Genomic DNA, 12,421 nt, shown 5'->3' with positions numbered 1-12,421 from the left:
CTTGTGATGAGGACTGGGTGATGTATGGAAGTGTTGAATCACTATATTGTACACCCAAAACTAATATAACACTGTCTGTTAAATAACTGGAATTTAAATAAAAACTAAAAAAAAAAAAAAAAACCAGTGGTCACCTCTGATAGGGGGAATAGAATAAAGAATTTTATTTTATATTCTTCTCATGGTTATTTTTACAAATATAATATTCATAGACCAATAAAAATTACTTTTATATTTTTTAAATTTTATTTTTTAAAGATTTATTTATTTATCTATTTGAGAGAGAGAGAGAGAGAGATCAAGCAGGTCGAAGAGGCAGAGGCAGACGGAGAAGCAGGCTCCCTGCTGAGCAGGGAGCCCAACGTGGGACTCAATCCCAGGACCCTGGGATCATGACCTGATCCAAAGGCAGACATTTAACTGAGCCACCTAGGCACCCTAAAAATTACTTTTAAAAGTAAAAAAGACTTAGGAAATACAAGGTCAAATAGCTATTTTAAAGTAAGATTTTTTACTTTTACCTGCAGAATTCTTCCATTAGATAGAAACTTATGATGCCCATCTTCTAGCAAAGGCTGTCCATCCTTTTGCCAGGAATTCCTTGGTGCTGGACTGCCACTGGATAAACACTCCATCAGTGTGCTTTTATTCACCAGCACGGTGACCTCTTCAGGGAGATCACTATTCGCTCCCTTAATAACTGGTGGCACTAATAGATGATTGCAACAAAAAGATAATGACAGGAAATAAGGTCTTTCTCAATTATTCTTAAGTTTTCTGACAGCTTTAAAAAGCATGGGATGATAACAGAAGAGCAAAGCTGAAGAAGAAACCAAGATTGTTGAATAACATTTTACACTAATAAATTAGGGTGGTGATAAAAATTGTGTGAATTTGGTTTACCTATCCTGGACTCACCCCTACCACAGTCCCAAACCTTCCCCAATTTGTCTGACCTTGCTTCTCTCTCATGCCTTGAACTATGCCTTCTGGGTTTTTAAGCATACATGTAAGTAGCATCTGCATGAATGAATAATTAAGTTATTTGGTTATCCTGAGAAGCCAGATAAATTATACCTGTAAGTGTATTTGGAATGTACAGATTTGTTCTCATTTACAAGGGAATTGTCTGGGCTACTTAAATGTGTTTCTCCAGACAGTGGTATCATTGTCACCTGGGAGCTTGGTTAGAGACGCAAATTTTGGGGCCCACTCAGATCTCTTCAATGGGCATCTTTCAAAGGGCCCAAGAAATTTGTGTTTTAACAGGTGATCCTTATGTACACTAAAGTTTGAGGAGTCACATCTTGAATTTTCCTACATATACTCAGTTTCATTTAAAATGATACCATAGAATCTAGGAACATATTTACCTTATGTTAGACTAGTCAGTTTTGAAAAAAATCACATATTACCCATAAAATTTTTAAAAATGGAAATGCTACATAAACTAGAAACATGTGTTGGCTGCTGTTATAAATGTAGAAATTCATTTTCAAAGTGAATAATCATTTTATTTTATTTGGAAAGCTTAGCTATTCTGTTTCACTCTCTTAAAATGCACCATATCTTTAGCAATCAGCAAAGACTATATATTTAATGTAAATGCAGTCCTGTGGTATTTGGGTCTTTCAAAAACTAAACTGGAAGTCTGTAAAGAAAATAATCAAGTCTACAAGGTACATAGTAGAATTTCAATGTTATTTTGGATGCAAATTTTCACATTCAAAGTTATATGATTTTTACTATACTCTAGGTAACATAAAATATAACTTGAAGTGCAGATTAGTAAATAATAAACTTACATTTCAGATTAAATGAGCCTATCACTAACCTCAATACCATGAAAACTAATCAAATGAGTTGTTGGGACATAAAGATTCAATGTTTTCCTCAACGTCTCCCTGGAGCTGAACCATGAGAAGGGACCAGGAGGTGGTCTACAGGTCCAAGGTCTGACCTGTAGAGGCCTCCACCAGAACTCTTTGGTCTGACCCACCCTCCAGCAGCCATGCCTCCTCAGCTAGCTTACACCACTCAGAATTATTCTCAGTAGAGAACCGTGGAGTAGCACGTAGGAGGTGAGCATCAAACGTTGTGAAACATCCCTAATGTAGACAGATTTTTGGGTCCAGTTCATTTTTCTTGTTTTGTTCCACCTCGCTAAACTCATCTCCAACATGCTTTCCAACTTCCTCTTAGTTAAAATAGCCTGAAGGGATGAACATCTACCCAATCCCTAAATTCCATTTCAATTTAATTTACTTCCAGTCCTTCCCAAACCATATTATCTTGCTTCTTTACCAGATCCTTCTACTCTGTCCTAAACTCTTTCCAAACTTAAGTCAAATTTAGTCAGGTGGTCTAGGATACTACACTGTTCTTGGTGATGTTAGCACTAATTTTAATTAATCGTCTTCTCTTCCCTTTTTCTTTTCCTTACCACTGTCTTACAGACTTTAAAATCTATGTTGATGACCGATCCCACTCTAATACAGTTTCACCTCTACTCCATGTCAGTCAGCCCTAGACAGCTATACCTTGGACCATTCAACATTAATACTTCTTTCTTCTGTAAGTTATAAGCTCCCTGAAGAAGGACTGATGTCTCCTGTATTCACTGCTGTATCCTCAGTGCCTAGCACAGGTTCCTGGCACATCATTTAGTAATCAATAGACATCTGTCAAATATATAATTTTTTGAACTCTACTGTTTTCTTTCTTCTACCTCTTTTCAGGTTTCCTTCATAAGCCGCTCTTTGTTTGCACTGAAAACGCTAGCCCTTCTACACCTTCCCCACTTAAAATCAGCCCATCAGCCTCCTTCCATCATTTTTCCTCTTGCCTTGCTCAGACCTCACAGGGGTCATTTCGGTGATGCTCTGTCTTGCTGCACATTCTATAGTCTTTCACCTTCCAGCACTTCCACAATATATATCTGGTTACCTTGTGGCACAACCCCACTCCACCCAGATGGAGCACACTAATTTTTCTACCTCTGCCTCCTGGTTACTGGGAATGCTGTAGAAGGAAAGGTGGCTTCAGAAAGGAATAACTGAGCCAAACGACTCCAACATCACCAGCTGACTGTCTATCACATCCTCCATGGTGGTAATCCCTAAACTTTTCTGTTTTCCACAGGCCCAACCACCCCTACCACTGTTTGTCTTGCTCTCATAGTTAATGAAAAGGACTAGATACATTTGATATGCATTTCCACATTTCCCTCCTAATCATTTTAATGAGTGGCAATTTATTACCACGAAAGGCTAATTAACCCCTCTTGGTTCCTTGATTGCATTTTTCACCTGTTCTAGGACCTTGATCCATGAATTCCTGCACCACCCCCCCCCTTTGAAAATTTAATTTGTCCCTTTCTGTTGGATCATTTTCTTTGGTCTGTAAGCAAGCTAAAATCCTTCTTAAATATGTTTCCTCAAACAAGCTATCTTAAAACTCTGCTCCATCTCTTCAGTCCTCGGCAAAATGTCTTAAAGGTACTCTATATTTGTTTTCTTTTCTTTCTGATTAGTTGTTCAAGATTTATCCTTTTGTCCTGTGGCTTGGTACCACACCATATTACCTAAATTGATCTTTCGAATTTTATCAATGATTTCTCAGTTTTAAAGCCAAATGGACTTTTTTAGTTTTTCTTTTCTTAAATTTGCTTTAGCATCCAATACTGGATTCACTTCCTGATAGCCTTTTCTGTGCTTTGGATTCTGAGACATACAATAGTATGTAGTTTACTGCTTTTCATGAACTTCTCAGATTGTTTCTCTTCTAACTCTGTTTTCCTTTTCCTTTCACCTTCTTGTTAACAATCCCACCATGAACTTTTGTTGATCTTCTACTTTATCTATAATCCTTGCTGTTAGAAATCTCACGCCTTTGAATACCACCTATTTGTGGATAACTCTCAAATCTACATTCTTAGCTCAGCCCCTCTCCTGTGTTGAAGTTCCTTATTTTCAATGGCCCCTTCAATATTATTATTACATGCTGAATTCAACATGTCCCAGAACAAAACTGACTTCCTTTTTCCCAAATAATGTTTTCCTAGGTCTTCTATTTTTATTATTCTTGCCACCATTTTCTTAATCACTCAGAATAAAAATCTCAGCATCATCTCATGCTCTGAGACAAGCGCCTAATATTTCATATTACTTCATAACTTCCTCTGGGAACTTTTTCATACTGACTGCTTCTTATACATTCCCACTGCTACTTCTCTAGAGCAATCTCTTCTAATGGAGGCAACTATTTGTTTCAGCTCTTAGCAACATCACCTCTCTTTCCCCTTCAAGGTACAATACTTCTTCTACTCTTAGTCCATGCATTCAGATGGAGAACAATGTGGTCTAAGCGTAGGCACAGAAACTAGGCCTTAAACAGGCCACTTAGCTTCTATAATTGGTTCAGGGATAGAGCTGTGATTCATGCTTGGCCAATTAAAGCCATGAAAATCTAATTCTAGGGCTTCAGTTGTAAATACTAAGAAAATCTTTCATTTGGATATGAAATTAGAAGGCTATAAGACTAGAGGCTCTGAGGGCCAACTTATCATTCAAGGGGATCCCCCACCTGACAGTGATGCTAATAACAGAGAAAAAACAAGAGAAAGAGGAAGGTTAAGTCTGCTTGACCTCTTTTGAGCCACAGAAGTCAGGTATGACTGTAGCCAGCTCTACTCTGGGACTCTTTGGGTTCATGAGTCAATGGATTCTTTTTTTTTTTTAGTTTAAGCCATTTGTTATCTGATATTTCAAGAGTCCTAACTAATGTGTTCTCAGTTTGCATAAGATAATTAATTCCTCAGTAGAACTATCATTTTCTGATTATCTTTATAGCCTTTAAAGTGCTTAATGCAACATCTTGCAAACATTAGTTCTCAAAAAATATTTTTTAGTGAAAGAATGCATGACAAACAAAAGAAAAACTCACAGAGTACACGAACGTCATACTGAAGGGAATCTTCTCCAGCTTCATTCACAGCCACACATGTATATCTACCCGCATCTTCTACTTTGGCCCGAGGAATCTGCAACACTCGCCCTCCTGAAAACATATCCCCATATGTTTACTTTTCCAAATCCTACTGATCATAAACAGAGATGAATTTTTCAGGTCTAATGACTTCCTTACAATTTCTTTCAGGGTTCTTATTTCATCTAATGGTTCAGTTTTAATTCCACATACCATTAGTATAACAAACACTGCATTATTGAAAAGTGATCCAAAGTATGAATCAGATCTCCTGAGAGAGAAATAGCTCATGTATATTTTTCACAAGAGGGTAAGGTTGCTCTATGCCCCTCATCATATTCCATGGGGAAATGTTATTATGCAGTGACTTCTTGATTTTACAGTTTTGAACACATGTAAAAGAAGCTTACAATGTTTGATGTAGGTATAGGTTTGAGAAAGCAATAGCCAGGGATGCAAAAGGTATAAAGTATATTATTATACATAACAATTTAAAAAGAATAACTCTGACTATTTTTAAAACTTTTCACATTGATATAATTTCAAACTCAAAGAAAAGTTTCAATGACAGTATAAAAAATTTTCACCTATGTTTACCAATTATTTATAATTCACTTCGCTTATCTCTTAATATATAATTCACTTGTTTTAGCTCATATATATATATATATTTATTTATATAAAAAACCTTTTTCTGAACTATTTGAGAGTAAGTTGGAAACACGGTGTCTCTTTACCCCTAAATATTCATAAATCTGTATTTCATAAGGACAAGAATAATCCCTCATATAACTATAGTACAGTGATCAAAATCAGGAAGTTTAACATCAACACAGAACTACTAATGAATCCATAGTCCATACTCAAATTTTATTATTGTTACAATCTTTTATAAATATTTTCCCCTAAGCCTAGATCCAGTTTCGGATCACATATCACAACATTTAGCTGTCATTTGTATTTAGCCACCTTTTAAATTTTTTTTTCAAGATATCTTGTATTTAATTGAAATCCAATTTACACACCATGAAATATGCTGACCTTAGGTGTACAACTTGGTAAATTTTGACAAGCCCATTTGATATTTGTTAAAATTAAATAGAAGCTTCGAAAAGATTATGATTCCACAACAATTTAAATATCTCCTTTTCTACCAATAAACCATGTGACAACTAAAATATTTGAAACTAATAATCATAACTATTGATTTATGATAAATGTATTTCATAAAGTGAATAGCAACTATTTGTAAATGTATTTTAGAATTTATCATTAATAATGTATAGAAACCAAACTGATGATCTTATCACACTACTGGAGAAATGGAGCCTCATGGAAGCCAAAGGACTTCTTAAGTTGATAGAATGATCCTGTATAGATCTGAAAATTACCTAAGGTATTCCAGCCTATAGTCAAATTCTCAGCCTAGACTCTTGGCTCAAAGCTACACAGATACTAGTGGCATTTGGCAGCCTGTGTCAGTTAAATTACATGGCCAAAAAGCTGATCAATTCAACTGGTCTAATAAATGGGGAGAAACACATTTGGCAGATTTTCACCCTGTTCATAGTGATCTTTACCTGGTAGAATCAACACTCTATCACTCGAGGTCAGAGGACGGCCATTTTTGTACCATGTCAGTGTAGGAGGAGGAGCAGCATTTGTTTCACAGTAAAGAGAAATGGGATTGTTGATAATCACATCCTTGGCTTCGCCACTCCTGCCAGTATCCAGCATGTTTCCTATTTCCCAGAGTTTCTGAAAACTTGGAGGAACTATGGAGGAAAGACATGACAGTTTAGACACATGTGAATGCTAGGATTAATTAAACAAAGATCTTGGCTGCATTTTCACAAGAAAGATGTATAAATGTAATAAATTAGACAATGTGAAAATATTTTCAAGTACTTATAAACCTACCAACTCTAGCCCTGAGCCAAACAATGTAGTAGACAGAAGTCAGCATTGGTTTTCATGTGGAAGAACAAGAAGTATGGGGCTCAAAATGCCATGCTCATGTTTTGCTCTCCCTGTTAAAGATCTCTAGCACTTAGAAGATGAAGGGGTCTATTCTCAGGGATGAACCTACCCTAATATGGATGGCTAAGGAACATGATCATAGCAGGGAAAACTAAATTTTGAGGAATCATTCAAAAATTCGGGCTCAACGGAGAGCACCTGCCAATGATTTGTCTTGAGCCTCTAAGAAGGCTAAAGAAGTAATGCAATCACAGGATTAATAACTCCATTTGCAAAAATAATAGGACATTCTCAAACATTTCTGAGGGACAAACATGAACTTTCGAAAAGGCAATTTTCCTGCACATCAAAAGCATTAAAAAAGGGCATAACACATGACCTAAAATTTCCACTACTAGCAACTTATGAAAAACCACAGATGTGCAAAAGTTTTATGTATAAAGATGTTCAGTGAAGCATTACCCAAGTAGTGAAAACTTGGAAACAACCTAGACATTCAACAATAGGAATCTAGTTAAATATATACTTTAATACTCAACTGATAAATACAGTTATTAAAAAGCATGTTTTTTTTTTAAGATTTTATTTATTTATTTGACACAGAGAGAGAGACAGCCAGTGAGAGGGAACACAGCAGGGGAGTGGGAGAGGAAGAAGCAGGCTCATAGCGGAGGAGCCCGATGTGGGGCTCGATCCCATAATGCCAGGATCACGCCCTGAGCCGAAGGCAGCTGCTTAACCGCTGTGCCACGCAGGCGCCCCTAAAAAGCATGTTTTAAAAAGCATATATAAAAGCATGAAAGTAACAGTATCAACAACGTTAATACCAGGTACCACTTAAACATTTTGCTAAGAGTTTTACACACTTTATGTTATTTAGTACTTGCCACAACTTCACAAAGCATTAATTTTAAAAGCAAGGAAGCCAAGGCTTAAAATATTTAGGTAACTTGCCCAACTCAAAAAGTTTGTAGGACCTGAATCATCATTTAATTTCACGTCTGACCACTTTAAATTATGTACTTTACTATACTTTCTTACCTTCCAGGTAAACACTATCAAAAAAGCCTTCATGATAAAACGTTAGGGGAAAGCTAATGTAATAGAAAAGTCTGTATCATGTGATCCCAATTTGTAAATGAAGAATACTTTACAAAAATATATCAGAAGGAAACATAAAAATAGCAGAAGTAACCCTGAATGATGGATTATTTTCTTCTTTGTCAACAGAAAAAGAGGTATTTAAAATAAACAAAGTCAAGTCTCTTTTTCATTGTTTTGACAGATCATATAAGCTGAATTACACACAATAAGCATATTTATTATTACCTTGTATATTCACATCAAAATCCAATTCATCTTCACCTGCAATATTAGATGCTACACAAGTATACCGTCCAGTATCTGATATCTGAGCCTCCTTTATTTGAAGTGTGTGTCCACTTGCAGCAATATTGACATGATCATCTGATTTAAGGGGCTGTGATTCAATTAAATAATGTTACCTTGAAGTACACTAATAAATCATCTAAAAATCATACGGTTTATACTTTTTAGATTTTTTAATAAATAAAAATAAAATTATATTTGAAATACTCAAGACAATAATTGAATTAATTTACTTTGATTAAACTTTTTTGAGTAATCATATTTTTATTTATTGAAAATAATGCTCATATACTTTACATCTGTGCCAGTATTTCTGGGTGGTACATTTTATACCAAATATATAAATGCATATTTTATGATATAAAAAATTCTTAGGTACCATATCCATTTATCCATGTTGGAAAAAATTATTTGCAGCTGATCCCATAGTGTACTACAATTCTGTAGAAAATACTAGAGTTTTTTTAATGAAAGATTGAGGGCATTAACAGTCTGATTTGATATAAATATCACTATTGTTCATTCAGAAACATCATTACTTCATAAATGGAAAATTTTAACCTAGAGAAATTTATATTACAATGTTTGATTTAAAATATTACTATACTTAGTGGCACATTAACTTATAGATATTGGTATTATGATGTTTTATTAATAACATTACCTACACTTAATAGGACATTTCTCATCTTTTTTTTTTTTTTTTGCCTTACAACTTGTTTATTTTGTGGATAAAATTTTTCTTTTCCTTTTCTTTTTCTTTTTCTTTCTTTTTTTTAATATAAAATAATATTTTTTTATTATATTATGTTAGTCACCATACAGTACATCCCTGGTTTTCAATGTAAAGTTCGATGATTCATTAGTTGTGTATAACACCCAGTGCACCATGCAATACGTGCCCTCCTTACTACCCATCACCAGCCTATACCATTCCTCCACCCCCCTCCCCTCTGAAACCCTCAGTTTGAAACATTCCCATTTACATGAAGTTCCCCTTATTCCTTGAAGATCTTAGCTCCTGGTTCACTGTCATTCCTTCTAATGATACTTTCCTCATAATTCTTGCTGATTTCAACACCCATGTAGACATTCATCCAAAGCTGTGTGCTCTCAGCTCCTTGACCTCCTCTCCTCTAACCTTCTGTCCCCAATCCTCTCTCAGCCTCTCAACCAGAGAGTCATCCTAGGCTTTATAATTACCAAGAACCACATCTCTTTATAATCTCACTTTCAAGTTCTCACTCTCTGACCACCACCTCCTAGCTCTCTAACACTCTAGCATCCCAATTCCAGGAAATTTTGGTCCTATAATCCACAGACCCTGTTCACTGCCACTCACTCTCCTTGTGACCCAGAGAAGGTCCATTATGACAACTGCTCCTTGCATAAACCTTCAATTCCTCTTGCCCTCTTTCCCTTTATTTTATTCTCCTGGCAAAACTCTAGCCTGGTTAATACCAGTCTGTCCATTCTGAACATCTTCTGGTCTATTCAAGGACATTCTTCCAGCAACTATGTCCTCTGACACCTGTATCATCATCAGCTGATTTCTTTCCACTGGATGATTTCAATCTGCATACAATATACTGTAATTTTCCCCATTAAAAAAAAAAACTCAGTGCAGCCTACCTCTACATTTTTCTACTCTCCTTTATAGCTGATGGCTTTAAAATGTTTGCTACATTTGCTGTCTCTGTTTCCTTCCATCTTTTCTTGAATCAACTCCAATAAGACTTTTACCATCTCTACTTGACCAAATGCCATTGTCAAAGGCACCAACAACATCCATGTTGCTGTATTTACTGGTCAATTCTCAGTTTTTATTTTACTTGATCAGTGGTATTAAACACAGTTTAAGTTGTCTTTGTTTTGAAAACCTTTTTTCCCCCTACCTTTGGGACACTTCACTCTCTGCCCCACAACCTCTAAATGCCGGAGTCCTCCAAGGCTTAATCCTCAGACCTCTTATCTTTCTGTTTAAACCCACTCTCTTATTGCTCTCATGCAAAATCTTGGACTCATCTTTGTCTCACAGTTTTCCCTTGCATCCTGCTACCACTTTTGTCCAAGCAACTACCATCTCTCTCCTGGACCACTGAAATAAATTCTTATCTGGACCCTCTCTATCTTCTCTCAATACAGAAGCCAATGGAATCCTTTTAAAACCGTAAGTCAGATCATATCATGCTTGCGTTAAAAAATTTCCAGTAGCTTCCTATCAGAATAAAGGCCAACTGGTCTACAAGGCAGTGTGATCTGCCTCCCCATTAATCTTTTGCTCACAACTTCTGTGTTCCTATGGATAACTGCACACCAGCCAAAGTACCTTGGTGCCTTTGTCCACGCATTTCTCTCTACTTTAGAATATCTTCCCCTCGTATTTTGTGTCTGCTTTCTTCATTTTCTTTGAGTTTCTGCTCAAATATCACCTTATTAGTGAGGCCTTCCCTACATAAATAAGAGATCATACTACCACGCTCAGTATCCCTCTTCTTAACTGAGTTTTCAGTATAACATTTACCCCATCTGGCACATTATGTGTTGCACTGGTTTGTTTAGTTTTTGTCTCCCCAAACTTTGCACAAGGAGAGATATTTGTCTGTTTCCTTCATAGCTGTATCCCCTGCACTTAAAATAGTGTCCAGCAAATAGTATGTGCTTAATAAATAATTTAGGAATTAATAAATCATTATTAATGTTATATCACTTACAAAAAATAATATAATTTAAATTTTCTATGCTAAAAGAAAAACTTCAGGGCATGAATAAATAGAACTCAAAAATTCTACTAAAACTTATTGTGGCTAACACGGCCAATATGTTTGGTGGATTTTCTCAAAAAGTACTGTTTCACTGGAGTAGTGCTGCTTATCTGAAGAATGAAATAACAGAAGAAAGGATATGGAAAATAAGCAAAAACTAGGTTTTTTTTTTTTTTTTTTTGGTACTCATTTTAGAGAACCAATCTAAAAGCCTGAAAAATTTAGCCGTTTAAAGCATCATAATTAGATCAATTTCAGAGTCTGGATTTGAAACTATAATTTAACCATTCATTATGAGATTTAAAAAAAAAGTCTCATTCCTAGCACAATTCTAGACTTTAGCCAATTTTTATGTGTGTATGGGTTTGTGTGTATGTGTGTGCATGTGTAGTAACTAAGAGGAATAAAATATGTTCTAGGTAAAATTAAAAATAAAATAATAAGATTTCAGAAGAGAATGGGATTAGCTGTTTCTAAGCAAACCCATATAGAATTGATACTGTACAGTGAAGTGTACTTGTAGTCAGAAAAGACACTGTAAACAGAACATGGTGGGAGTTCCATATTTTTCCTTTTGCAATGGTTTCCAGATGAAACTTGCTTACTTTATAAGAGATGATTTTTTTTTCTAGCTGCCAGTGTTGCAAAATCTCTGTGATCTGAAAAAATAAAGCTATATCTTTCTGCATCTTAAATCATAACTCTGACCTGAACTTCTGCAGCTGGAATTTAACTAGCCATTTGGTTGATTATGTGTATAACAGGACAAACAGTGGCTTAGTTATGCCACATCTGCATTAAGCACAGTGTTAACAGCAGCCAAAAAAAAAAAAAAAAAGTCTATTTTGGTGTAAAAACACTAGCACATATACCTTTGAAACATGAATGGAAGGAAATAAGGATGTATGGTCTGAAATTCAGATCACATAATTGAAGGATGTGCCTTTTATTTAAAGCTTCTTGTTGCCCTCAGTTAATTGAATTGGGTACTTAATCACCACATTTAGCTATTTTTTCTTCCTCTTGGAATATAAAACATGTTACCTTTTATAAAAGAATTAAAGGTGTTAAGAGAAAATTCTGAATAAACTCAGTACCCATATTATATCTATCATTTTAATCTGGCTTAGCACTGTTCTGTGTTTCTTCTCTACAAAGTTTGCTTACTCTACAGAATGCAAAAGCCACAGAATGCAAAACTGTTCCTCAATGGGAAGGTGGCTGGATTTTCATACATGATTGCTAATGTCCACAAAAACAGTCCTTCAAACTTTCCAGTGATGTAATCATGTTAAGATTGT

General features: G+C 35.4%; 1 protein-coding gene across 3 annotated transcripts in view; it reads right to left on the bottom strand.

The window, feature by feature from the left end:
- The window catches only part of HMCN1 (hemicentin 1), a 467,939-nt gene that overhangs the window by 107,622 nt on the left and 347,896 nt on the right, over positions 1-12,421 (bottom strand). For all 3 annotated transcript variants that reach the window (XM_087858481.1, XM_045811326.2, XM_087858478.1), the window contains exons 53-56: positions 8,296-8,446; positions 6,567-6,761; positions 4,945-5,058; positions 522-709 (exon numbers count right to left, since the gene is read on the bottom strand). In XM_087858481.1, coding sequence (XP_087714607.1) covers positions 522-709; positions 4,945-5,058; positions 6,567-6,761; positions 8,296-8,446 — 648 coding nt within the window. The remainder of the gene's footprint in view (positions 1-521; positions 710-4,944; positions 5,059-6,566; positions 6,762-8,295; positions 8,447-12,421) is intronic.

The sequence above is a fragment of the Ursus americanus genome, chromosome 2, assembly GCF_024610735.1.
Source record: "Ursus americanus isolate L20-20 chromosome 2, mUrsAme1.1.p, whole genome shotgun sequence".
NCBI lineage: Eukaryota > Metazoa > Chordata > Mammalia > Carnivora > Ursidae > Ursus > Ursus americanus.
This window is presented reverse-complemented; position numbering and strand designations above follow the sequence as displayed.